This window comes from Prunus avium, chromosome 2, assembly GCF_965620075.1.
Source record: "Prunus avium chromosome 2, drPruAviu1.hap1.1, whole genome shotgun sequence".
NCBI lineage: Eukaryota > Viridiplantae > Streptophyta > Magnoliopsida > Rosales > Rosaceae > Prunus > Prunus avium.
The window spans coordinates 33780755-33806834 of record NC_142285.1 but is presented as its reverse complement, the minus strand read 5'-3'; the positions used below and the strand labels follow the sequence as shown (position 1 = coordinate 33806834).

General features: G+C 37.6%; 5 protein-coding genes and 2 pseudogenes across 7 annotated transcripts; all 7 read right to left on the bottom strand.

Annotated features, from left to right (window-relative positions):
- Window positions 1–3267: 3267 nt before the first annotated feature.
- LOC110759268 ((+)-neomenthol dehydrogenase-like) lies at window positions 3268–5617 on the bottom strand. Its single transcript, XM_021961320.2, has 4 exons — window positions 5468–5617; window positions 5111–5357; window positions 4655–4729; window positions 3268–4051 (listed from the first exon to the last, which is right to left on the bottom strand). Exons 1-4 carry the CDS (start codon window positions 5485–5487, stop codon window positions 3500–3502), a joined length of 894 nt encoding a protein of 297 aa, XP_021817012.2. The 5' UTR covers window positions 5488–5617; the 3' UTR covers window positions 3268–3499.
- Window positions 5618–6177: 560 nt separating this feature from the next.
- On the bottom strand, window positions 6178–7826 carry LOC148296901 ((+)-neomenthol dehydrogenase pseudogene; annotated as a pseudogene). The gene is made up of 3 exons (XR_015834034.1): window positions 7554–7826; window positions 7141–7215; window positions 6178–6921 (listed from the first exon to the last, which is right to left on the bottom strand). The product of XR_015834034.1 is annotated as a (+)-neomenthol dehydrogenase pseudogene (transcript).
- Window positions 7827–8613: 787 nt separating this feature from the next.
- On the bottom strand, window positions 8614–10532 carry LOC110759314 ((+)-neomenthol dehydrogenase-like). Its single transcript, XM_088249450.1, has 4 exons — window positions 10376–10532; window positions 10058–10304; window positions 9540–9614; window positions 8614–9327 (listed from the first exon to the last, which is right to left on the bottom strand). The coding sequence occupies exons 1-4, from the start codon at window positions 10393–10395 to the stop codon at window positions 8773–8775; spliced, it is 897 nt and encodes a 298-aa protein (XP_088105576.1). The 5' UTR covers window positions 10396–10532; the 3' UTR covers window positions 8614–8772.
- An 878-nt stretch (window positions 10533–11410) lies between these two features.
- On the bottom strand, window positions 11411–13208 carry LOC110759270 ((+)-neomenthol dehydrogenase pseudogene; annotated as a pseudogene). Its single transcript, XR_015833721.1, has 3 exons — window positions 12939–13208; window positions 12489–12563; window positions 11411–12303 (listed from the first exon to the last, which is right to left on the bottom strand). The product of XR_015833721.1 is annotated as a (+)-neomenthol dehydrogenase pseudogene (transcript).
- A 693-nt stretch (window positions 13209–13901) lies between these two features.
- On the bottom strand, window positions 13902–15971 carry LOC148296900 ((+)-neomenthol dehydrogenase-like). Its single transcript, XM_088249451.1, has 4 exons — window positions 15748–15971; window positions 15402–15648; window positions 14797–14871; window positions 13902–14606 (listed from the first exon to the last, which is right to left on the bottom strand). The coding sequence occupies exons 1-4, from the start codon at window positions 15765–15767 to the stop codon at window positions 14052–14054; spliced, it is 897 nt and encodes a 298-aa protein (XP_088105577.1). The 5' UTR covers window positions 15768–15971; the 3' UTR covers window positions 13902–14051.
- A 1671-nt stretch (window positions 15972–17642) lies between these two features.
- On the bottom strand, window positions 17643–19709 carry LOC110759315 ((+)-neomenthol dehydrogenase-like). Its single transcript, XM_088249452.1, has 4 exons — window positions 19556–19709; window positions 19211–19457; window positions 18606–18680; window positions 17643–18416 (listed from the first exon to the last, which is right to left on the bottom strand). The coding sequence occupies exons 1-4, from the start codon at window positions 19573–19575 to the stop codon at window positions 17865–17867; spliced, it is 894 nt and encodes a 297-aa protein (XP_088105578.1). The 5' UTR covers window positions 19576–19709; the 3' UTR covers window positions 17643–17864.
- A 3789-nt stretch (window positions 19710–23498) lies between these two features.
- On the bottom strand, window positions 23499–26069 carry LOC148296899 ((+)-neomenthol dehydrogenase-like). The gene is made up of 4 exons (XM_088249449.1): window positions 25295–26069; window positions 24950–25196; window positions 24363–24437; window positions 23499–24176 (listed from the first exon to the last, which is right to left on the bottom strand). Exons 1-4 carry the CDS (start codon window positions 25312–25314, stop codon window positions 23622–23624), a joined length of 897 nt encoding a protein of 298 aa, XP_088105575.1. The 5' UTR covers window positions 25315–26069; the 3' UTR covers window positions 23499–23621.
- Window positions 26070–26080: the final 11 nt, after the last annotated feature.

The following is a 26080-nucleotide window of genomic DNA, read 5'->3' as shown; positions in this document are numbered from 1 at the left end:
GTATTTAGAAGAGACTTGACACTTTTAAGTGGGCCGCAATTGAGTAACAAATGCTTAAAGTAGGCCCCGTTCTCAATGATGAGCTTGTTGATATAAAGAATTAAAATAAATAAATAAATGGAAAAGAGAACTTTTAAGTAGGCCCCATTGTACTCTTGTAGTCTCCATAATGCACCACGTGTTCATACCCCATTGCACTTGATTTTGCAATTACAGTCAAGCCTCTTGGGATGCAGCAGGACTGACTCAGATTGATGCTAGATTTGCGTAAATGTTTACCATTAGATTTGCATAAATGTTACATCACTGATTAATTACATATACCCCGAGAATACCTTGTCACATTGATGCCTCACTTCTTAATTCTTTGTTCCAGGTAACCCAGAAAGAAAATTTTATGATTTCTTATTAGAAAAAGAATTAGGTGCCACAGTGCCACTCTTTTTTTTTTTGTTTTTTTTTTTTCCTTTGGGTGCAGTGGGGGAACCAAGCCTAGAGAAGTGAAACTAAACACTGATGCCACTCCTTGATTAGTGGGCATTCTAAAAAATTTAGAAAAATTTATAATAAACCTTATAAATTGAAGAAAAAGGACCAACTGAACTGTAATATTTTTAATTTGAATTATATGTGTAATACCATTATTGTCCTTGGATTATGAATTTTAGGAAAGGAAAAAAAACACTAATAGCAGTGTTGTAATTTTTAGGTTTTTTAAGGGTGGTATGGTACATTTATGGCATGTTTATTAATCCATAATTGGAATAGGGGGAATTGAATAGAGGAGGAGTTGGATTGAGGAGAGTTAGATTCCGAATTCCTATTGAAGTTGTTTACTAAACCATATGGAAGTGGTACTAATTTAAAGTTAAATTCACTACTAATTCCTTATTACAAGTTAAATTCACTTGAATTGGAATTGAAACTAAATTGATTACCAAAATGCCCTCGTTGTTGGGCTAAAGTAGATGGCAAATTTGGAATTTTAAAAATTGTGCGATGATATAATGGATAAAAAAGTTGAATTCCCAATGGGTTAGTTCTTCAAGAATTACAATACCATATCTCACCCAAGAGTCCAATTCCTTCTTTTCATTCAAGAGTTGAATTCCTACTTTTTTGTGAGTACCACTCTCATTTTCATTCCTTCATGTAAAGTAAATACAGGAGTATTCGTAGTAGGAATTTAACTCCTTATTTTGATTCCGAAAGGCAAATGGAGATTTTCCTAAGATGTATTGTAAAATTCTTCTTTATTTCGGGCCCTATTTATGGGCTTACATGTGAAAAGTGCACTAATTAAGATCTTCTAAAAAGCCTATATTCTTTTGGATCCTGCTGAAGTGATTTTATATTTTTGTTATTTTTTAGTCAATGAGTAAGCCCATTATGGCCTTTGTTAGGTTGGATTTAGGAAAGTACAATTTTGCCCTTATTGACAAAAAAGTGGTATCGCAAAAAAAGAAAAACGTAAAAGTAACTTCTTTTTTTTTTTGGTCATGAAAGTAATAATAAGTTAATAACTGGGTTTGGTGAGATATAGTGAGATATGACATCATTGCATGCACAACATTTTTATTTTTGAGATATGACCTCATTGCATACACAATATGAATGAATAAGAAGATGGTAAATGCCAAAATGTATCTTTCTAGGAAAAAAGCAAGGGTAAGAAATGAGACTAAACAGAAGGAGCCTTCTTTTCTTTTAGGGGTTCTTAGATTTAGGTCCAAAACGATTAGCTGTCATTGGGTCTAGTCCTCATGTTTTTGGTTTTAGATGTAGGTCCTTTGACATTTATTACTTTTTTGTTGTGTCGATTTTACCCTTTAAGGTAAATAAGGAAAACACATTGAAAATCTAAATTTAATGCATTATTTCCTTGAAATTGAATTCCAAATTTTGAATTTTGAATTTTGAATTTTGAATTCTTTTTCCTTGATAATATTCCTAATAAATAGATAAAATACAATTTAATCAATAAAAAGTAAATACTCACATATTATACCAATCGATCAGACAAGCACCCACATTAAATTATGTACCTGACATACAGGTAAATAATGTTAATACATACAGGTACATATGTACCTACCTTACAGGTAAGTGTTTTTTCCTTGAGTTTTCTTAAGTGGTTTTTTCTGGAGGTTCATATTTATATACATACGTACATGTCTTCCATGTAATAGTGTTTTTTTTTTTTTTTTCCAAAGAAATTTTGTATGGATTTTTATCTCAGTTGAGTTTAAAGATCCATACCAAGATATTATATGAGTTCAATTAGCTGGGCTAGAGGGTATAACTACCTAGATTAGAGGTAATTTATGGATTTAATTACCTGGACCAGAGGTAATTTATGAGTTTAATTACCTGCATACTGCATACGAGGTGTATGCATGGTACCTTACCTATTGTTAAGGTATGAAGTTTTTATGAACTCTTATTACAAATTTTGATGTCGGTATACCTTGGGAAAATTTCAGAATTCAATAAATAGATTTGCAATTAAATTCAAATCAAATATGATAATTAATATCCTACAAATCAATAACTTACCAGTTTTAGGAATTCATAATTTACCTTATTTATGTTTTAGGTGCATAACTGGAACAAAAATAAAAAAAATTAAAAAAAAGTAAATATCAATAAATTGAAATAGGCATGTAATCTTATGTGGCGCAAAAGTCAAAGGACTTGGATCAACAATAATTTCTGCGTAGATTGCACCCAAAATCTCTTCTCATAATTGGACTTATAACGTAAAGTTGTTGGAAAGCCTTTGTATTTTGAGTATTATATTCAAATAGATTCGTTTGTTCCTATGTTTTCTAGAAGTCATTGAATGGGTAAGATGGAACAACATTTGCTTGGATTTTTGTTTTGGAGTATTAAGGAAAAAGAGGGGGCTAGTGACGCAAGTGCCCACGTTGTTCATTACATGCCAAGTCTCAAGTAGTTTTGCAATTAACATTGGTGAATTTGGCTGCTCCAATCCAATAACATGATTGTCAAAGAGACCCATGTTCTCTTTTTCTTTATTAAACAATTGAATGTTCAATTCTTCTATACACCTACGTCATTTCTGAATTAATAACGGATTGTCAATAACGTGTTAATATAATTGTTGTCAACAAGTCCATAAGAAGTATATACCGAAATGATATCGATAATTTCGATCAAAGGATGGACATCAATCGCATAGAATTTCTGATTATAATAATGTAAATGATAATATGGGTTCAAGAGCCATTTGATAAGTAGAAAATGTAAACAAGCAATGTATTCGATCCTTCAATCAATTCCAGATGTGGAAGATCATTTCATAGAGATGCAATCATACACAACTTTCGATTTTATCCCATCCTCGAGTCATATTGAATGTAGAAAGAACTTAAAAAGGATTTGTTGCAGGGTCCAAATATACTTTGTTACATTAAAAGTTCAAGATCCTGCCAAATAAATGGCATGTATTTAATTTGCATAAATGGATCATCTTCAATTAAAAATCTGACACTTCATACTGAACAAAGAAGGAGCCAGAAGGGCCATCATTGGGCACCAATGCTAACTTCATAACCCTTGCAGCCCCTTCTTCGATAGGTAGGACACCGGCATTGTAGTTTATATCTGTTTTGACAGAGCCAGGGCATAACGAATTGATACGAAAAGTGGGGTACTTCTTTGCTAGAATCCTTGTATATGCATTCAGTGCAGCTTTTGAGACTACATAGGCAGACAAAGGAGAAGGCCAGCCCTTACTTTCAAGTGAACCCTCCTTGAAGTCTTTTAGAAGCTCACTCAGTACATCATCTATTCTTTCTTCTGTTAGGTTTTCGGCATCTGTAAAAACTCCTTTAGCCCAATGGCTTGGTATATGCATTAACTTCCCCAAATAAGACGAAACATTGACAATTCTCGGTGAGTCAGATAACTGGAGGAGTGGGATAAGTGCTTCAGCTGTTCTTTTAGCACCATAATAGTTTATTTGCAAGCATTCTTCTGTTAACTCATAAGTTTCAGTCATTAGTTTACTACCAACTACTCCTCTCCCCTGTATCAGTAAGAACAAACTTATTATTATGGTCTCTATAGCCCACACCCACCACAAACAAGAAAAATGTTGACCAAAGTTTGACATGAACATCACAATGAAAATTTTTCAAGCTAGAGAGGAAGAAAGCATGACAACATATATGCATAATTTATTTTATTTATTAGCAAAAGGCTTTAAAAAAAAAATTATGGATAGAGTGCAGAAAGATTTATCAGGTGAGATAAGTAAATCCAGAAGGTAGCAGCTTATTGGAAAACTCCTAAATCAATTAATCAGATCATCTCTCCTACTAAAAACGGCAAAGCATTAAGCGAAACAGATCTTTGGCCAAACCAGAGATCAATTGAAAATTTCACATTAGCACAGTTGAAGCGTTTTTTTTTGTTTTTTTTATTTTATGAACTAGGGGGGATCAAAACCCCAAAACAAACAGACTACAAACTGTCAGCACAAACTAAACGGGTCCTAACAACCCCTAACATATCATCAATCAAGAAGGAGCTAATCCAGATAGGCGCAGAGGCAAAATAGCACACTCCCAAATCCACATTATAGCCATACATTGAAAAGCAATTGAAAAAATTAATTCGAAAGACTTACCATTTCCAAAGACTTTACTAAAGCTATATAGGCATCAGCATCTCCTATGGCTCCACCAATCCCTGCATTGTTCACCTGTGCAGAGCCAACTGTCTCACTATCTATTTTAATTTAGCGAAGAAAAGAAAAATGTAGAAAATGCAATTAAAAGAAAGTTGGTAGATCCTCGGGTTACTAAGATAATCTATTTGGTTCTATAACCAACCATCAAGGCATTGCCAAATCCCTTAACTCCAGCCACTGATCTTTCTAGGGTACTTACAAATTGTACAGAGGGTTCATATCATATAGTTAGACTTGAAAGTAAAATCTTCCATAACTGGAAGGGTTCATATCAATTCTACAGTCTCTAATGTAACCTTCACCTGTGTGGATATTGTGTAAGCCTGAGACTTCTAATTATTTCAAAAGACCAAAAATTTTTCAAGAAACCTGCAGCTATGATCATATACATACCAAGATATCGAGTTTCCCAAACTGGGTTTTGATGAACTCTGCCAAGGAAGCAACAGTAGCAGGGTTAGCCACATCAAGTTGATGAAAAACCACTTGACCTGAGAGGCCAGACTCTTCGAGTTTCTCAGCAGCTTCAAGACCCCTTTTCTCATCTCTGGCAGTTAAGACTACAGTGAATCCATTTGAGGCCAATTGCCTCACAGTTTCCAATCCTATGCCTTTGTTTGCCCCAGTAACAACTGCATACCTGGAAAAACAAAAACACCAAATGCATAACACGAAAATGATAAGCAGAAACAATGAGAGGGAATGGAGATGTGACAAGGAACCAAAGCGTAAAGGACTCTAAAGTGCTACCTCTTTGTTGCTTCTGCCATTGATGATTCGATATGGGACGGTCTGTGAGAAATGAGACTAAACAGAAGGAGGCTTCTTTTGTTTTATAGTGAAATGTTCCTGAAAAGCCGTTTGTTCCTATACTGGAGAAAGAATGTTTGCAATGTTTTCTAGAAGTCATTGAATGGGAAAGATGGAACAACATTTGCTTGGATTTTTGTTTGGAATATTAAGGAAAAGGATGAAGGTAGTGACGCAAGTGCACACGTTGACAGACCAGAGAGACCTTTCAACATGTTCACAAGGGCTTCCCCAATGGGGGCCAAGGGGTTCAACCACCGTTGGAGTATATAGGCAAAAAAGGTATAACATGAAAAGTCTTAAGTAGTTTTGCGTTGAACATGCCAATTGTCTTTTTCTTTATTAAACAATTGAATACAATAATAATATTGACGGATTCACGGATTGTTGGATAATCAATTCTCTACACCTACGTCATTTCTTAATTAATGATGGATTGTCGATAAAGTGTTAATATAATTGTTGTCAACATATCCATAACTAAATACACCGAAATGTTATCGATAGTATCGATCAAAGGACGGATATCAATCACATAGAATTTCTGGTTGAATAATAATGTAAATGATAATATGGGTTCAAAAGCCAGTTGATAAGTAGAAATGTAAACAAGCAATGTATTAGATCCTTCAATCAATTCCAGATGTGTGGAAGATAATTTCACAGAGATGCAATCATACAGGACTATTGTATATCGTCCTCGAGTCATATTGAATGTAGAAAGAACTTAAAAAGGATCTGGTGCTGGGTCCAAATATACTTTGTTACATTAAAAATTCAAGATCCTGCCAAATAAATAACATGTATTTAATTTGCATAAATGGATCATGTGTCTTCAATTAAAAATCTGACACTTCATACTGAACAAAGAAGGAGCCAGAAGGGCCATCATTGGGCACCAATGCTAACTTCACAACCTTTGCAGAGCCTTCTTCGACAGGTAGGACACCGATATTGTAGTTTATATCTGTTTTGACAAAGCCAGGGCAGACCGAATTGATACGAAAAGTGGGGTACTTCTTTGCTAGAATCCTTGTATATGCGTTCAGTGCAGCTTTTGAGACTATATAGGCTGACAAAGAAGAAGGAAAGCCCTTACTTTCAAGTGAACCCTCCTTGAAGTCTTTTAAAAGCTCAGTCAGTACCTCATCTAGTCTCTCTTCTGTTAGGTTTTCTGCATCAGTAAAAACTCCTTTAGCCCAACCGCTCGGTATGTTGTTTAACTTCCCCATGAAAGACGAAACATTAACAATTCTCGGTGAATCAGATGACTGGAGGAGTGGGATAAGTGCTTCAGCTGTTCTTTTAGCACCATAATAGTTTATTTGCAAGCATTCTTCTGTCAACTCATAAGTTTCAGTATTTAGTTTACTCCAATCAACTTCACCTCTTCCCTGCATCAGTAAGAACAAACTTATTATGGTGGCTATTGCCAACTACTTACACACCCACCCGAATCATACCGGACTGGTGATGTTACACAGATCATTTCCCCTACTAATTGCCATAGCATTAAGCCAAACCACAGATCAATTTAAATTTTCACATTAAGCACATACATTAAAGCTTTAAGTTTTTGGTAGCTATTGATAAGAATTATCTGAAAGACTTACAAAGGCACCAGACTCTACTACAGCTCTAAAGGCATCAGGATCTGCTGTGCTTCCACCAATACCGGCATTGTTCACCTGTGCAGAGTCCAACTGTTTCACTATTTGTTTTACTTTTGCAAACAAAAGCAAAGAAAAAAACAATCTGCTATAACCAACCAATGCCCTTCAAAGAAAGTTGGTAGATGCTTTGATTACTTGGATAAACTATCTGCTATAACCAACCAATGCCCTTCAAAGAAGGCCAATCAGTATGCTACTTTGTCAAACCCCTTAATTCCAGCCACTGATCTTTCATATAGTTAGAGTTAGATTTAGACTTCAAAGTAAAATCTTCCACAACTGGAAGTGGACACAATAAGCATGATATAGATCACTCAATTTTACATTAACCCTGCAGCTATGATCATACATACCAAGATATCGAGTTTCCCAAACTGGGTTTTGATGAAGTCTGCCAAAGGAGCAAGACTAGCAGGGTTAGCCACATCAAGTTGATGAAAAACCACTTGACCTGAGAGGCCAGACTCTATGAGTTTCTCAACAGCTTCAAGACCCCTCTTCTCATCTCTGGCAGTTAAGACTACAGTGAATCCTTTTGAGGCCAACTGCCTGACAGTTTCCAATCCTATGCCTTTGTTTGCCCCAGTAACAACTGCATACCAGGAAAAACAAAAGAAAAAACACCAATTTCATAACAAAAATAGGAAAGCAAAAAGGAAACAAAAACAAGAGTGAGAAATTGTTATAGAAGTAACAATCAAAGGGTATGGACTCTAAGGTGCCACCTCTTTATTGCTTCTGCCATTGCTGATTCGTTTATGGGATTGTCTTTCTGTGAGAAATGAGAATAACAGAAGGAGCCTTCTTTTGGGTTGTAATATAATGTTATTGGAAAACCTTTGCATTTCATGTTTTATATTCAAATAAATAATAATAAGAGCAAGAAAATTGTTAAGACTCGTTTGTTCCTATACTGGAGGGAGGATGCTTGCTTCGAATGTTTCCTAGAAGTAATCTGATGGGAAAACAACATTTGTTTGGATTTTTCTTTTAAGAATTAAGGAAAAGAATGGGGGTGGTGACGCAAGTGCTCCCACTGTTTAAGCATTTTGGTGCTGGCAGAGCAGAGATAGCTTAACTCAACCATCAACCACATGCCAAGTCTGAAGCAGTTTCGCCGGCAAGATTGGTGAATTTAACTATTATTGTCTCTGACATATGTCTAACAAAATATACCGAAATGTTATCAATATACTATCGATAATATCGATCAAAGGATGGACATCAATCACATAGAATTTCTGACTGAATAACAACGTAAATGATAATGAGTTCAAGAGCCAGATGAATAGTAGAAATGTAAACAAACAATGCACTAGATCCTTCAATCAATTCCAGATGTGGGAGATCATTTCACAGAGATGCAATCATGGAGGACTATTAGATAGAGAATGTTGCACAACTGAATATGGCTACAACAATAAGCATCATATATGCCATCCTCTTATTGAATGTAGAAAGAACTTAAAAAGGATCTGCTGCTGGTTCCAAATATACTTAAATTACATCAAAGTTCAAGATGCTGCCCAACAAGTGACATGTATTAAATTTGCACAAATGGATCATCTTCAATCAAATATCTGACACTTCATACTGAACAAAGAAGGAGCCAGAAGGGCCATCATTGGGCAGCAATGCTGTCCTCACAACTCTGGCACCACCTTCTTTGACAGGCAAGACGCCGGCATTGGAGTTTAGATCGGTTTTGACAAAGCCAGGGCATACCGAATTGATACGAATATCGGGGTACTTCTTTGCTAGAATCCTTGTATATGCGTTCAGTGCAGCTTTTGAGACTATATAGGCAGACAAAGAAGAAGGCCAGCCCTTACTTTCAAGTGAACCCTCCTTGAAGGCTTTTAGAAGCTCAGTCAGTACCTCATCTACTCCCTCTTCTGTTAGGTTATCAGCATCAGTAAAAACTCCTTTAGCCCAATCATTTGGTATGTTGTTTAACTTCCCCAAGCCAGACGAAACATTAACAATTCTCGGTGAGTCAGATAACTGGAGGAGTGGGATAAGTGTTTCAGCTGTTCTTTTAGCACCATAGTAGTTTATTTGCAAGCATTCTTCTGCCAACTCATAAGTTTCTGTCGTTAATTTACTCCAATCAACTTCTCCTCTTTCCTGCATCAGTAAGAACAAACTTATTATGGTGGCTATAGCCAACTGCTTACACCCACCCCAAACAAGAAAAATGGTGATCAAAGTTTGACATGCACATCACAATGAAAATATGACAGAGGAAGACAGCAAGAGAACTTATATTCATATTAAGCACATACATTGAAGCTTTTAGTTTTTGATAGCTATTGATAAAAATTATGCAAAAGACTTACCACGGCACCAGTGTCTGCTACAGCTTTAAGAGCATCACCGTCTACTTGGCTTCCAGTAATCCCTGCATTGTTCACCTGTGCAGAGTCCAACTGTTTCACTATTTGCTTTCTTTTAGCAAAGAAAAGAACTGAAATTTTTCCTAGAAAATGAAATTAATTGGAAGTAGGTAGATCCTCTGATTACTTGGATAAATCTCTTTTGTTGTTACAACCAAACCAACCATAAAGGCCAATAATTATGCTTTTCCCGAACCCCTTAACTCCAGCCACTGATCTTTCTAGGGTGCTTTTAAATTGTACAGAGAGGGATCATATAGCATATATATGGAAAGAATTCCACCCAAAAAAAAAACGAAAAACAATGGAAAGACATAGAGTTGGATTTCGATCAGCCACTCAATTTTACAGTCTCTAATATAACCTCCACCTGTGTGGATATTTTGTAAGCCTAAGACTTATAATTATTTCAAAAGACAGAAACTTTTTCAAGAAACCTGCAGCTATGATCATACACATACCAAGATATCGAGTTTTCCAAACTGGGTTTTGATGTACTCTGCCAAGGAAGCAACAGTAGTAGGGTTAGCCACATCAAGTTGATGAAAAACCACTTGACCTGAGAGGCCAGATTCTTTGAGTTTCTCAACAGCTTCAAGACCCCTTTTCTCATCTCTGGCAGTTAAGACTACAGTGAATCCATTTGAGGCCAATTGCCTCACAGTTTCCAATCCTATGCCTTTGTTTGCTCCAGTAACAACTGCATACCTGAGAAAACACAAACACCAAATTCATAACACAAAAAGTAGTTCAAAGCATAAAGGACTTTAAAGTGCTACCTCTTTGTTGCTTCTGCCATTGATATATTAGAAATGGCACGGTCTGTGAGAATTGAGATGTGTATTAAACAGAAGGAGCCTTCCTTTCTTTTATAGTGTAATTCTTGGAAAGCCTATGAATTTTGTGGTCTATATTCAAATAAATAATAATGAGAAGAAGAAATTTTTTGATTCGTTTGTTCCTATATAATTACTGGATTAAGGATGCTTCTATAACGTTTTCTAGAAGGAAAAGAATGGGAGTGGTGACGCAAGTGCTTAACTCAACTCAACCATCAACTAATTGTATAAATGCCAAGTCGTAAGCAGTTTCGCATGCAAGACTGGTGAAATCGACAAGTAAAAACCAATTACGTCTTTTTTCTTATATAACATCTCCATGACAAAATTATAAAATCCGTTTTTCAAGTTGCACAGAAAATTTCTGATTGACTAGTGATGTAAATAATAATATCATGTTGAAACATGGATCTCATAATGACTGATCTTACACACTTCCTTTCTGTCTTTTCCTAACCTTATTTTTTAGGGAGATTCACTATTATACCCAATATAAGAGTCCAAATTATAAAATAAAAAAACCCATATATGAAATGGACTTTAGAAACACACCCAAATCTCATTTACAATATAGCAAAGAGGCTTAACTTCTTATAAATTACAAAACTACCATTAATTTCTTAAAACAAGTCCAACCCCAAAACCTCATAAAAATACCCAAAACACTCAATAGGGCATCAAAGTAATTTAATAATCAAAATTAAATTCAATAAGGTCAGCTGTCATTTTTTGGGTTTGTTTATAGAAATTAAATGTATAGTTTATCTATATTATTAGTGCTAAGAACGGGTATATGACTAAATATTTTTTTTTTTTGTTCCTATATACTTCTAGAAGTAACTGGAAATTGTGGTGAAAGAGGGACCAAGATTTGTTTGGATTTTTTTTATAAGATTTTCAAGGAAAAGAATGGGCGTGGTGACGCAAGTGCCCACGTTGTTGGAGAATTTTGGTGGAGGCAGTTGCAGGGCAGAGTAAGTAATAATATCCTATAGAAATATGGAACAACTTGTTTCACAAGAAACAAATCTTACGTACACACCACCTTTTCTGTCTTTTTCTCCCTTACTTTTTCATCCCCACTAGACTTAAAAATTAAAATACATACATTGAACTTAAAGTACATACATTGATGGGAAAAAATCTTAAATAGAACCGCCGCACCGGTAGACAATTAGATAAGGTTGAGAGACTCCTCTGAATGTGGGTCTTAACTCTCTGTGAGTGTGATTTCGCATGCGGCTGCCTTACCCAAAGACTCTCTCGCCCTTATTGGAACAAGGAGTATGCTACTTCGGGCCAGTTTGGCATTACTGTGCTGTTAAAATAATCGCTGTCAGATTTGCTGTGAGAGAAATCAGCTGTGAGAGAAAGCAGTTTGGCGTTTGGTAAACTTTTTGTTAAGAATGTTGTTGGTACTAATTCCTGCGTAATCAGAAAATGATTCTCGCATAATCATTAAACCTAGCGCCTCTTCGAAACTGATTCCTGCATAATCAGAAAATGAAAGCACCTCATTAGCTGCTTTCCCTTATAGCTTTCTCTCACAGCAATTTTTAACAATAAATGATTTTCTTATAGTTTACCAAACGGGTTGGGCTTCCCAAAATTTTTAAAAAATCACTAATTACAGCCACCGATCTTTTTAGGGTACTTGAAAAAACTCCTCTAGCCCAATCGCTTGGTATGTTGTTTAACTTCCCCAAGCCAGACGAAACATTAACAATTCTCGGTGAGTCGGTTAACTGGAGGAGTGGGATAAGTGCTTCAGCTGTTCTTTTAGCACCATAATAGTTTATTTGCAAGCATTCTTCTGTTAACTCATAAGTTTCAGTCACTAGTTTACTCAAATCAACTTCTCCTCTTTCCTGTATCAGCAAAAACAAACTTATTATTATGGTGCCTATTGCCCACCACTTACACAACACTCCAAACAAGAAAAATGTTGATTAAAGTTTGCCAAATCACAGATCATTTTAAATTCTCACTTTGGCATATAGAGTGAAGCTTTTAGTTTTTGATAGCTATTGATAAAATTATGCAAAAGACTTACCATGGCACCGGAGGCTACAGCAGCTTTAAAAGTATCAACATCTACTATGCTTCCAAAAATCCCTGCATTGTTCACCTGTGCAGAGTCCAACTGTTTCACTATCTGTTTTTAGCAAAGAAAAGAACAGAACATTTTTTATAGAAACGAAATGAAAAGAAAGTTGATAGATCCTCTGATTACTTGGATAATCTCTTTGTTTTACAACCAAACCAACCATGCTACTTTTCCAAATCCCTTAACTCCAGCCACTGATCTTTATAGGGTACTTGTAAATTGTACAGAAAGGGATCATATCATATATGAAAGAATTCCAAGAAACAAAAACAGAGTTGTAGATGGTTTGCTACTTTTATTCTCCAATTCCTTCAACAAAATCGCATTTGGATTAAGAGTTAGATTCAAAAGACAGAAACATTTTCAAGAAACCTGCAGCTATGATCATATACATACCAAGATATCGAGTTTCCCAAACTGGGTTTTGATGAAGTCTGCCAAGGAAGCAACAGTACCAGGGTTAGCTACATCAAGTTGATGAAAAACCACTCGACCAGAGAGGTCAAACTCCTTGAGTTTCTCAACAGCTTCAAGACCCCTCTTTCCATCTCTGGTAGTCAAGACTACAATAAATCCATTTGAGGCCAACTGCCTGACAGATTCCAATCCTATGCCTTTGTTTGCTCCACAAATAACTGCATACCTGAGAAAACAAAAAATAGTGAGAAATTGTTATGAAAGCAGTACTTTAAAGTGCTCCCTATTTGTTACTTCTGCCATTGATAGATTCGAAAAGGGACGGTCTGTGAAAATTGAGATGTGTATTAAACAGCAAGAGCCTTCTTTTCTTTTATAGTGAAATGTTCTTGAAAAGCCTTTGAATTCTGGGGATTATATCAGATCAATAATAAGAAGATGATGAAAATTGTTGGTTCTTTTGTTCCTATATACATACTGGAGGGAGGATGGTTCTGATGTTTTCTAGCAGTAATTGGATATTGTGGTTAAAGAGGGACCAAGATTTGTTTGGATTTTTGTTTTGAAGATTTTTAAGGAAAATAATGGGGCATGGTGACGCAATTGCTCACGTTGTCAAAGAATTTTTGTGGAGGCAGTGGCAAGCAGTTTCGCATGCAAGACTTTCAACTTGCGCAGAAAATTTCTATTTGACTAATAATATCCTAGTAGAAACATGGATATTAATTTACTTGTGACAACTTTCACCTTTTGATAGGGAAAAATCTTAGATAAAACCGCTGCACCGGTAGCACAATTAGATAAGGGTGAGATTCCTCTGAATGTGGGTCATAACTCTTTGTGATTGTTCTATTACAACTTAAGTTGGATAATATTGAATAATCAAATCCTCTCTACATTTAATTTTTAATTAAATGACAGACTGTCAATAAGGTGTCAAAATTATGTCTAACAAAATATATAGAAATGTTATTGATATACTATCGATAATACCGGACATTAATCACATAGAATTTCTGACTGAATAATAGCGCACAAGATGTGGCCCAATAAGTGACTCGTATTAAATTCGCATAAATGGATCATCTTCAATCAAAGATCTGACACTTCATTGTGAACAAAGAAGGAGCCAGTAGGGCCATCATTGGGCAGCAATGCTAACTTCACAACCCTGGCACCACCTTCTTCGACAGGCAAGACGCCGGCGTTGAAGTTTATATCTGTTTTGACAAAGCCAGGGCAAACCGAATTGATACGAAAATTGGGGTACTTCTTTGCTAGAATCCTTGTATATGCGTTTAGTGCTGCTTTTGAGACTGTATAGGCAGGCATAGAAGAAGGCCAGCCCTTACTTTCAAGTGAACCCTCCTTGAAGTCTTTTAGAAGCTCTGTTAGTACCTCATCTACTCTCTCTTCTGTTAGGTTTTCTGCATCAGTAAAAACTCCTTTAGCCCAACCGCTCGGTATGTTGTTTAACTTCCCCATGATAGACGAAACATTAACGATTCTCGGTGAATCGGATAACTGGAGGAGTGGGATAAGTGCTTCAGCTGTTCTTTTAGCACCATAATAGTTTATTTGCAAGCATTCTTCTGTCAACTCATAAGTTTCAGTCACTAGTTTACTCAAATCAACTTCTCCTCTTTCCTGTATCAGCAAAAACAAACTTACTATTATGGTGCCTATTGCCCACCATTTACACAACACTCCAAACAAGAAAAATGTTGATTAAAGTTTGCCAAACCACAGATCAGTTTAAATTCTCACTTTGGCACATACATTGAAGCTTTTAGTTTTTGATAGCTAGCTATTGATAAAAATTATGCAAAAGACTTACCACGGCACCAGAGGCTATTACAGCTTTAAAAGCATCACCATCGAATATGCTTCCAAAAATCCCTGCATTGTTCACCTGTGCAGAGTCCAACTGTTTCACTTTCTGTTTTCTTTTAGCAAAGAAAAGAACAGATTTTTTTTTATAGAAAATGAAATGAAAAGAAAGTTGATAGATCCTCTGACTACTCTGACAATCTCTTTGTTTTTACAACCATACCAACCATAAAGGCTAATGCCATTAAAGAAGCACAATAATTATGCTACTTTGCCAAACCCCTTAATTCCAGCCACTGATCTTTCAAGGGTACTTGTAAATTGTACAGAAAGGGATCATATCATATATGAAAAGATTCAAAGAAACAAAAACAGAGTGGCAGACTGGTAGTTATGTGAAACTTGTTTTGTTCTTCAAAAAGCTTAAGACTTCTAATTATTTCAAAGATTAACTTGTTGATGATATTGTTAAGCTAGTTATTACTTGGTTTGCTATTTTTATTTTCCAATTCCATATTTCATCTCCTTCAACTAAATCGCACTCGGATTAAGAGTTGGATTCAAAAGACAGAAACTTTTTCAAGAAACCTGTAGCTATGATCATATACATACCAAGATATCGAGTTTCCCAAACTGGGTTTTGATGAAGTCTGCCAAAGAAGCAACAGTAGCAGGGTTAGCCACATCAAGTTGATGAAAAACCACTTGACCTGAGAGACCAGACTCTTTGAGTTTCTCAACAGCTTCAAGACCCCTCGTCTCATCTCGGGCAGTTAAGACTACGGTGAACCCATTTGAGGCCAACTGCCTGACAGTTTCCAATCCTATGCCTTTGTTTGCTCCAGTAACAACTGCATACCTAAGAAAACACAAACACCAAATTCATAGAAACAAAAACAATTAAAGGGATTGGAAATCGGACAAGGAAAAAAAACATAAAAGAAGTCTAAAGTGCTACCTCTTTGTTGCTTCTGCCATTGATAGATTCGAAACGGGACGATCTGTGAGAATTGAGATGTAATGTTCTTGGAAAGCCGTTGCTTTTCTTTTATAGTGTAATGTTCTTGGAAAGCCGTTGAATTTTGAGGTTCATATTCAAATCAATAATAAGAAGAAAATGATTGATTCTTTTGTTCCTATATACATACTGGAGGGAGGATGCTAAATTGTGGTGAAAGAGGGGCCAAGATTTGTTTGGATTTTTTTTTAAAGATTTTCAAGGAAAAGAATGGGGGCGTGGTGACGCAAGTGCCCACGTTGTTGTAGAATTTTGGTGGAGGCAGTTGCGAGGGCAGTTTCGCATGCAAAGACTGGTGAATTTGACTTTGAACAATAATGTAAATAACAATATCCTATAGAAACATGGATCAACTTGTTTCATAAGAAACGAATCTTACATACACACTACCTTTTCTGTCTTTTTTTCTCCCTTAGTTTTTCATCCCAACTAGATTTAAAATACATACATTGGACTTAAAGTACATAATACATTGATAGGAAAAAATCTTAGATAGAACCGCCGCACCGGTAGCACACTTAGATAAGGGTGAGAGACTCCTCTGAATGTTGGGTCTTAACTCTCTGTGAGTTTGATTTTGCATGCGGCTGCCTTACCCAAGACTCTCTCGCCCTTATTGGAACAAGGAGTATGCTACTTCATCAAACCCCTTAATTACTGCCACCGATCTTTCTAGGGTACTTGTAAATTGTACACAATTGGAAATGGACACAACAAGCATGATATAGATAAACCACTTAATTTAATATTAACCTTCTCCTGTGTTACTGGGTTAGCCACATCAAGCTGATGAAAAATCACTTGATCTGAGGGGCCAACTGCCTGACAGTTTCCAATCCTATGCCTTTGTTTGCACAATTGACTGTAGAAGTTTGTGAATGTGCTATTACAATTTAAGTTGGATAATATTGAATAATCAATTCTTCTCTACACTTATTTCTTAATTAAATGACGGACTGTTAATAAGATGTCAAAATTATTGTCTCTGTGATGGAACCCCTGATCCTCAGAGTCCAACTGTTTCACTTTCTGTTTTCTTTTAGCAAAGAAAAGGACAGATTTTTTTATAGAAAATGAAATGAAAAGAAAGTTGATAGATCCTCTGACTACTCTGACAATCTCTTTCTTTTTACAACCATACCAACCATAAAGGCTAATGCCATTAAAGAAGCACAATAATTATGCTACTTTGCCAAACCCCTTAATTCCAGCCACTGATCTTTCAAGGGTACTTGTAAATTGTACAGAAAGGGATCATATCATATATGAAAAGATTCCAAGAAACAAAAACAGAGTGGCAGACATAGAGTTAGATTTGAAAGTAAAATCTTCCACAACTGGTAGTTATGTGAAACTTGTGTTGTTCCTCAAAAAGCCTAAGACTTCTAATTACTTCAAAAAGCCTGGGGTAGAAACATGGATCTCATAATGACAAACTTCCTTTTATGTCTTTTTATAACCCTTTTTTTTTTTTATAGATTTTACAACCTTATTTTTTAATCCGAACTAGAATTTTAAAAATATGCATTAATTTACTTGTGACAACCTTGTGATAGGAGAAAGTCTTAGCCGGGACAGCCGCACGGGGTAGCACACTCAAAAAAGTGTGACACCCCCTAAATGTGGGTCTAAACTCCTTGTGTCTGTGATTTCAGATGCGACTGCCTTACTCAAAACTCTTTCAGCCTTTATTTGGCAGCTTTGTCTCTCTTCTCAAAATGCAAGAAACTCGCATACATCACAAGATTCTATAGGAAGGAACAAGGAGTAGTCACCCTAGGACAGCTAAGTCTTTCCCCTAAAACAAAAGGGGAAGGTCATCAAGTCAGCTCCTGTAAGGCCAGAAACACCTGAACTTTTCTTTTGTTATTTAAACAGTGTGCTTCGGTGAAATTTTACATGGATAAAAAGCATCATATACGCCAATGCTCTTATTGAATGTAGAAAGAACGTCAAAAGGAACTGTTGGTGCCCAAAACACTTAAAATTACATTTCAGTACAAGATGATGCCCAATAAGTGAATCTTATTAAATTTACATAAATGGATCATCTTCAATCAGAGATCCGACACTTCATTGTGAACAAAGAAGGAGCCAGTAGGGCCATCACTGGGTAGCAATGCTAACTTCACAACCCTGGCACCACCTTCTTCGACAGGCAAGACGCCGACATTGAAGTTTATATCTGTTTTGATAAAGCCAGGGCAGACCGAATTGATACGAAAATTGGGGTACTTCTTTGCTAGAATCCTTGTATATGCGTTCAGTGCTGCTTTTGAGACTATATAGGCAGGCATAGAAGAAGGCCAGCCTTTACTTTCAAGTGAACCCTCCTTGAAGTCTTTTAGAAGCTCTGTCAATACCTCATCTACTCTCTCTTCTGTTAGGTTTTCTGCATCAGTAAAAACTCCTTTAGCCCAACCGCTCGGTATGTTGTTTAACTTCCCCATGAGAGACGAAACATTAACGATTCTCGGTGAATCGGATAACTGGAGGAGTGGGATAAGTGCTTCAGCTGTTCTTTTAGCACCATAATAGTTTATTTGCAAGCATTCTTCTGTCAACTCATAAGTTTCAGTCACTAGTTTACTCCAATCAACTCCTCTTTCCTGTATCAGCAAAAACCAAACTTATTATTATGGTGCCTATTGCCCACCACTTAACACACCCACCCCAAACAAGAAAAATGTTGATTAAAGTTTGCCAAACCACAGATCAGTTTAAATTCTCACTTTGGCACATACATTGAAGCTTTTAGTTTCTGATAGCTATTGATAAAAATTATGCAAAAGACTTACCGTGGCACCGGAGGCTACAGCAGCTTTAAAAGCATCACCATCTACTATGCTTCCACTAATCCCCGCATTGTTCACCTGTGCAGAGTCCAACTGTTTCACTATCTGTTTTCTTTTAGCAAAGAAAAGAACAGAAAATCTTTATAGAAAATGAAAGGAAAAGAAAGTTGATAGATGCCCTGATTACTCTTACAATCTCTTTGTTGTTAAAACCAAACCAACCATAAAGGCCAATGCCCTTTACAGAAGCCCAATAATTATGCCACTTCGCCAAACCCCTGAATTCCAGCCACTGATCTTTGTAGGGTACTTGTAAATTGTACAGAAAGGGATCATATCATATATGAAAAGATTCAAAGAAACAAAAACAGAGTGGCGGACTGGTAGTTATGTGAAACTTGTTTTGTTCTTCAAAAAGCTCAAGACTTCTAATTATTTCAAAGATTAACTTGTTGATGATATTGTTAAGCTAGTTATTACTTGGTTTGCTATTTTTATTTTCCAATTCCATATTTCATCTCCTTCAACTAAATCGCATTCGGATTAAGAGTTGGATTCAAAAGACAGAAACTTTTTCAAGAAACCTGTAGCTATGATCATATACATACCAAGATATCGAGTTTCCCAAACTGGGTTTTGATGAAGTCTGCCAAAGGAGCAAGACTGGCAGGGTTAGCCACATCAAGTTGATGAAAAACCACTTGACCTGAGAGACCAGACTCCTTGAGTTTCTCAACAGCTTCAAGACCCCTCTTCTCATCTCGGGCAGTTAAGACTACGGTGAACCCATTTGAGGCCAACTGCCTGACAGTTTCCAATCCTATGCCTTTGTTTGCTCCAGTAACAACTGCATACCTAAGAAAACACAAACACCAAATTCATAGAACCAAAAACAATTAAAGGGATTGGAAATCGGACAAGGAAAAAAAACATAAAGAAGTCTAAAGTGCTACCTCTTTGTTGCTTCTGCCATTGATAGATTTGAAACGGGACGATCTGTGAGAATTGAGATGTGTATTAAACAGAAGGAGCCTTCTTTTCTTTTGTAGTGTAATGTTCTTGGAAAGCCGTTGAATTTTGAGGTTCATATTCAAATCAATAATAAGAAGAAAATGATTGATTCTTTTGTTCCTATTCTAGAAGTAACTGGAAATTGTGGTGAAAGAGGGACCAAGATTTGTTTGGATTTGTTTTTTTAAGATTTTCAAGGAAAAGAATGGGGGCGTGGTGACGCAAGTGCCCACGTTGTTGGAGAATTTTGGTGGAGGCAGTTGCAGGGCAGTTTCGCATGCAAAGACTGGTGAATTTGACTTTGAACAATAATGTAAATAACAATATCCTATAGAAACATGGATCAACTTGTTTCATAAGAAACGAATCTTACATACACACTACCTTTTCTGTCTTTTTTTCTCCCTTAGTTTTTCATCCCAACTAGATTTAAAATACATACATTGGACTTAAAGTACATAATACATTGATAGGAAAAAATCTTAGATAGAACCGCCGCACCGGTAGCACACTTAAATAAGGGTGAGAGACTCCTTTGAATGTTGGGTCTTTTAACTCTCTGTGAGTGTGATTTTGCATGCGGCTGCCTTACCCAAGACTCTCTCGCCTTTATTGGAACAAGGAGTATGCTACTTCGTCAAACCCCTTAATTACAGCCACCGATCTTTCTAGGGTACTTGTAAATTGTACACAATTGGAAATGGACACAACAAGCTGATGAAAAATCACTTGATCTGAGGGGCCAGACTCTCTGAGTTTCTCAACAGCTTCAAGACCCCTCTTCTCATCTCTGGCAGTTAAGACTACATTGAATCCTTTTGAGGCCAACTGCCTGACAGTTTCCAATCCTACGCCTTTGTTTACACAATTGACTGCACAAGTTTGCTATTACAATTTAAGTTGGATAATATTGAATAATCAATTCTTCTCTACACTTATTTCTACACTGAGAGCAGATTCTTGAGGTTCAGCAGACCCTCTCCTCTCTCACCGCTCAAAACGCCGCTCTCTAGGCTTTCTTTGGCAAGGCTCTCGAGACTCTTACCCAGCAACAATCCTCCTTCCAACAAACACTTTTAGATGTTGTTCATCGTCTTCCACCCTCCTCCCAACCCCTCCCCCCGTCTCCTTTGGCTCTATTCGCCTACCACTCCCTCCATCCTTCTCATCTTCCCCACCTTACCAACACACACACCAAGTTTCTTCTCACGCTTCATCCTCTTCCCAACCCTTCCGTCCTCGCATCTTCCCCCCTCATACCACCCTTCCCTCCGCTATTTTTACCACACCACCCCCGTACACTAGCGCATACACTACCCAACCCCCTTATTCCCACATCCCCGTTACTCAGCTCATTCCCCCACAACCCCTCATACACATCACACCGCCTATACCAGACCACCGCCCTTCTTTCACCAAAAATCGAACTCTACTGTTTTACTGAAAGGATCCCTACACTTGGCTAACCACTGCGGAGCGCTACTTGGACCTCCATGAGATTCCACCTCATTTACAGGTTAAAGTCGCAGTCGTACACTTGATTGACGACACCGCACTCTGGATGCGCTAGTTCGAGACCTGATTTCCGAATCCTTCTTAAACTTCGTTCTCAGAGGCCTCACTTGCTCACGTTGGTTGTGGTGACTCCTTGGGACTTTAACTCCGCTCTTTCCCACATTCAACAGACTGGCACTCTCGACGATTACAACACCTAATTTAAGAAGCTTTCATGCCGTGCCCTTGACTGGTATGACGAACAACTTAAAGTCGTTTATGTGGGCGGCTTAACCACTGATCTCCAGGATAACGTTCTGATTCACCATCCGGCGAATCTCAATGCAGCCAAAAGGTTGGCCCGCGCTTTTGATAACTGTCGGAAGTCGACACGCACCCAGCCTCGACCATTTCCTACTTGTTTCTCTCCTGCCTCAAGCTCTCGCCTTCCAGGGTTGCCAACGGCCTCACCTCCGCCATCTGTTGCCTCCGGCCAACCACCCATTTGCAGGCTTACTCAGGCAGAGGTTCAGGACCGACGTGAAAAAAATCTCTGCTTCAACTATGATGAACCTTTCCGGGCCAGTTATCGCTGCAAACGACCTCAACTTCTAATGATTGACGCAGATTGGGACGTTTCTAACGAATCAATCAAAGAGGTCGTTACCCATGAAGTCGTACATGGCACACCCACGATTATCCCCTGCCACGAGGAGTCTGAACCTTCTCTCACCATCCACGAGCTCACGGGCTCACAGGCTCTTCAGGGATCCATTGGCAAATTGGGCCTCACGATTTTCATCGATACAGTCCACCCACAATTTGTTAAACCCATATATTGCCAAGAGATTGGGCCTCGCTATTGACTATTCTCAACTACCCAAGCAGATCCAAGTTGCCAATAATGATATCATTGAATCCAAGGGCTTCGTTTCTCAGGTCCAGGTATCTCTACAGGATTTTACCCTTGTTACTGATTGCAATTTACATCCCGTCTCCAGATGCAATCTTATTCTGGGTGCTGATTGGCTCGATACATTGGGTTTTATTTAGTGGAATTTTAAGAAAAATATCATGGTTTTTTTTTTTTTTTGGTGAAAAGACGGGGCCATGCCCAAAAGAAAACACTAAACTACGGCCCAAGGCCTACAAAGACCACGCAGGTCATCAACAAACGAGGACCTAATACTGTCTGGGGGCACTTGAAAGGAACTGAGACCCAAATCAAGGCAAGAGCCCAAGTTAGCAAGTCTATCAGCCACCATATTGCATTCACGATAGACATGAGAAATAGAGCAGCCCCAACATCGTTTGATGTAGTCCTGGCAGCCCCATAACAAGGTAGCAAGAGGGTGGAGGGCATCCACAGCTTTATTGAGAAGATTCACTGCAACGGCTGAGTCAGATTCCAGCACAACATCACTACAGCCCATATCCCAAGCAGATTTGAGACCATAGTAGATACCCCATAACTCAGCATCTAATACTTGACCATAACCAATATTAGCAGCAAACCCTTTAACCCACATCCCAGAGCTTGATCTAAGTACACCACCAGCAGCAATGCGACCAGTCTCTCCATTTCGGCAACCATCAGTATTAATTTTAGTCACTCCTGCAGCAGGGTACTGCCAGGATAGATTGGCTATGGAGCGGATGGGTTTATGAGCAAGATCAATGTTGGCAAATTGCCAATCTGCAGCAGCCAAAAGAATTATGTGGTTGGGATTGGGAGGGAAGACAAACCCAGGATCGAAAATCTTCTGGTTCCTCCATTTCCAAAGGAACCAGCATGTGAAAGCAAACAGAGTAGACCACACAACCCTGTAACCCATTAAGGTGTAGTTGTGTAAATTTTTTCCAGCCCAGGTAATCAAGTTGTCATCCTGCGACAAGTTCAGACTTATAGGCAAGGAGGATTGGCGCCAAACAAGAGAAGCCAATAAACAATTCCTAACAATATGATCCACATTCTCCACAGGGGCACCACAAATGTCACAATTTGCATGCAGAGTCAACCTCCGCCTGACTCTTTGTTCATTAGTTAATAACCGATCTTTATGGAGTAACCAAAGAAAAAATTTAATCTTAGGGGGAGCCTTTAAAGTCCAAATAAAGGCCCAGCTAACATCCATACTTGAAGAGTCCCTGCAGTTAGCCCTGTAAGCAGATTTGACATTAAAAGAACCATTAGAGGTATGTTTCCAAATAGGAGAGTCAGGTTTACAAACTAACCCAGCAGGGACACAAAGTGGGTGTCGAGATCCATATGTCTAACAAAATATAGCGAAATGTTATTGATATATTATCGATAATACCGGACATCAATCACATAGAATTTCTGACTGAATAACATTGTAAATTATAATATGAGTCCAAGAGCCAGATGAATAGTAGAAATGTAAACAATGCACTAGATCCTTCAATCAATATACATAACAAAATACTTAAAATTACATTACAGTAGCCCAATAAGTGACTCGTATTAAATTTGCATAAATGGATCATCTTCAATCAAAGATCTGACACTTCATTGTGAACAAAGAAGGAGCCAGTAGGGCCGTCATTGGGCAGCAAGGCTAACTTCACAATCCTGGCACCACCTTCTTCGACAGGCAAGACGCCGACATTGCAGTTTATATCTGTTTTGACAAAGCCAGGGCAGACCGAATTGATACGAAAATTGAGGTACTTCTTTGCTAGAATCCTTGTATATGCGTTCAGTGCTGCTTTTGAGACTATATAGGCAGGCATAGAAGAAGGCCAGCCCTTACTTTCAAGTGAACCCTCCTTGAAATCTTTTAGAAACTCAGTCAATACCTCATCTACTCTCTCTTCTGTTAGGTTTTCGGCATCAGTAAAAACTCCTTTAGCCCAATGGCTTGGTATGTTGTTTAACTTCCCTGCGCCAGACGAAACATTAACAATTCTCGGTGAGTCAGATAACTGGAGGAGTGGGATAAGTGCTTCAGCTGTTCTTTTAGCACCATAATAGTTTATTTGTACGCATTCTTCTGCGAACTCATAAGTTTCAGTCACTAGTTTAATCAAATCAACTCCTAGTCTTTCCTGTATCAGCAAAAACAAACTTATTATTATGGTGCCTATTGCCCACCACTTACACAACACTCCAAACAAGAAAAATGTTGATTAAAGTTTGCCAAACCACAGATCAGTTTAAATTCTCACTTTTGCACATACATTGAAGCTTTTAGTTTTTTATAGCTATTGATAAAAATTATGCAAAAGACTTACCACGTCACCAGAGGCTATTACAGCTTTAAAAGCATCACCATCTAATATGCTTCCAAAAATCCCTGCATTGTTCACCTGCGCAGAGTCCAACTGTTTCACTTTTGTTTTCTTTTAGCAAAGAAAAGAACAGATTTTTTTTTATAGAAAATGAAATGAAAAGAAAGCTGATAGTTCCTCTGAGTACTCTGACAATCTCTTTGTTTTTACAACCATACCAACATAAAGGCCAATGCCATTAAAGAAGCACAATAATTATGCTACTTTGCCAAACCCCTTAATTCCAGCCACTGATCTTTCTAGGGTACTTGTAAATTGTACAGAAAGGGATTTGAAAGTAAAATCTTCCACAACTGGTAGTTATGTGAAACTTGTTTTGTTCTTCAAAACCCCCAAGACTTCTAATTATTTCAAAGATTAACTTGTTGACGATATTATTACGCTAGTTATTACTTGGTTTGCTATTTTTATTCTCCAATTTCATTTTCTATATGATTCCATATTTCATCTCCTTCAATTAAATCGCGTTCGGATTAAGAGTTCAAAAGACAAACTTTTTCAAGAACCTGCAGCTATGATCATATACATACCAAGATATCGAGTTTCCCAAACTGGGTTTTGATGAAGTCTGCCAAAGAAGCAACAGTAGCAGGGTTAGCCACATCAAGTTGATGAAAAACCACTTGACCTGAGAGGCCAGACTCTTTGAGTTTCTCAACAGCTTCAAGACCCCTCTTCTCATCTCGGGCAGTTAAGACTACGGTGAACCCATTTGAGGCCAACTGCCTGACAGTTTCCAATCCTATTCCTTTGTTTGCTCCAGTAACAACTGCATACCTAAGAAAACACGAACACCAAATTCATAGAAACAAAAACAATTAAAGGGATTGGAAATCGGACAAGGAAACAAAGCATAAAGAAGTCTAAAGTGCTACCTCTTTGTTGCTTCCGCCATTGATAGATTCGAAACGGGACGGCCTGTGAGAATTGAGATGTGTATTAAACAGAAGGAGAGCCTTCTTTTCTTTTATAGTGAAATGTTCTTGGAAAGCCTTTGAATTTTGAGGTTGATATTCAAATAAATAATATGAAGAAGAAAATTGTTGATTCTTTTGTTCCTATATACATACTGGAGGTAGGATGCTTCTAGTGTTTTCTTAGAAGTAATTGGGAATTGTGGTGAAAGAGGGACCAATATTTGTTTGGATTTTTGTTTTTAAGATTTTCAAGGAAAAGAATGGCGGCGTGGTGACGCAAGCGCCCACGTTGTTGGAGAATTTTGGTGGAGGCTGTTGCAGAGCAGAGTAAGCAGTTTCACTGGTGAATTTGACTACTCTTTTGTTTTTAAGATTTTCAAGGAAAAGAATGGGAGCGTGGTGACGCAAGTGCCCACGTTGTTGAAGAATTTTGATGGAGGCAGTAGCAGAGCAGAGTAAGCAGTTTCGCATGCAAAGACTGGTGAATTTGACTACTCTAATGACCAATAACGTGGCCAACCTGTTAGAGGAAGACTAAAATGGGAAGCCGCAATTGTTGAAGTTGGTGGCCAATAATATTGCTTGGAATGATGATGTCTTTGGTGGGAGACAATGCATGGTGCAATGATGAAGGATTTTTTTCTTCTTTGGCTGGCCATCACGTGGCTTCGTTGGCATGTGGTTGCTCTCATTTGGAGAGTTTCTGCATGGGTTTATAAAAGGGAGAAATGGTGCATGGAAGAG

Coding starts and splice junctions, on each gene's coding strand:
- LOC110759314 (XM_088249450.1), bottom strand. CDS start 10,395: ATGGCAGAAGCAACAAAGAG. Junction 10,305..10,375: donor ATGGCAGAAGCAACAAAGAG/GTAGCACTTTAA, acceptor GTGTTTTCTCAG/GTATGCAGTTGTTACTGGAG. Junction 9,328..9,539: donor TAGCAGACACTGGTGCCGTG/GTAAGTCTTTTG, acceptor TTACTGATGCAG/GAAAGAGGAGAAGTTGATTG.
- LOC148296899 (XM_088249449.1), bottom strand. CDS start 25,314: ATGGCGGAAGCAACAAAGAG. Junction 25,197..25,294: donor ATGGCGGAAGCAACAAAGAG/GTAGCACTTTAG, acceptor GTGTTTTCTTAG/GTATGCAGTTGTTACTGGAG. Junction 24,438..24,949: donor TTGGGAAACTCGATATCTTG/GTATGTATATGA, acceptor GACTCTGCGCAG/GTGAACAATGCAGGGATTTT.
- LOC110759268 (XM_021961320.2), bottom strand. CDS start 5,487: ATGGCAGAAGCAACAAAGAG. Junction 5,358..5,467: donor ATGGCAGAAGCAACAAAGAG/GTAGCACTTTAG, acceptor TTGTTTTTCCAG/GTATGCAGTTGTTACTGGGG. Junction 4,052..4,654: donor TAGTAAAGTCTTTGGAAATG/GTAAGTCTTTCG, acceptor TTACTGATACAG/GGGAGAGGAGTAGTTGGTAG.
- LOC110759315 (XM_088249452.1), bottom strand. CDS start 19,575: ATGGCAGAAGCAACAAAGAG. Junction 19,458..19,555: donor ATGGCAGAAGCAACAAAGAG/GTAGCACTTTAG, acceptor GTGTTTTCTTAG/GTATGCAGTTGTTACTGGAG. Junction 18,681..19,210: donor TTGGGAAACTCGATATCTTG/GTATGTATATGA, acceptor GACTCTGCACAG/GTGAACAATGCGGGGATTAG.
- LOC148296900 (XM_088249451.1), bottom strand. CDS start 15,767: ATGGCAGAAGCAACAAAGAG. Junction 15,649..15,747: donor ATGGCAGAAGCAACAAAGAG/GTAGCACTTTAG, acceptor GTGTTTTCTTAG/GTATGCAGTTGTTACTGGAG. Junction 14,607..14,796: donor TAATAGCCTCTGGTGCCGTG/GTAAGTCTTTTG, acceptor TTGCTGATACAG/GAAAGAGGAGAAGTTGATTT.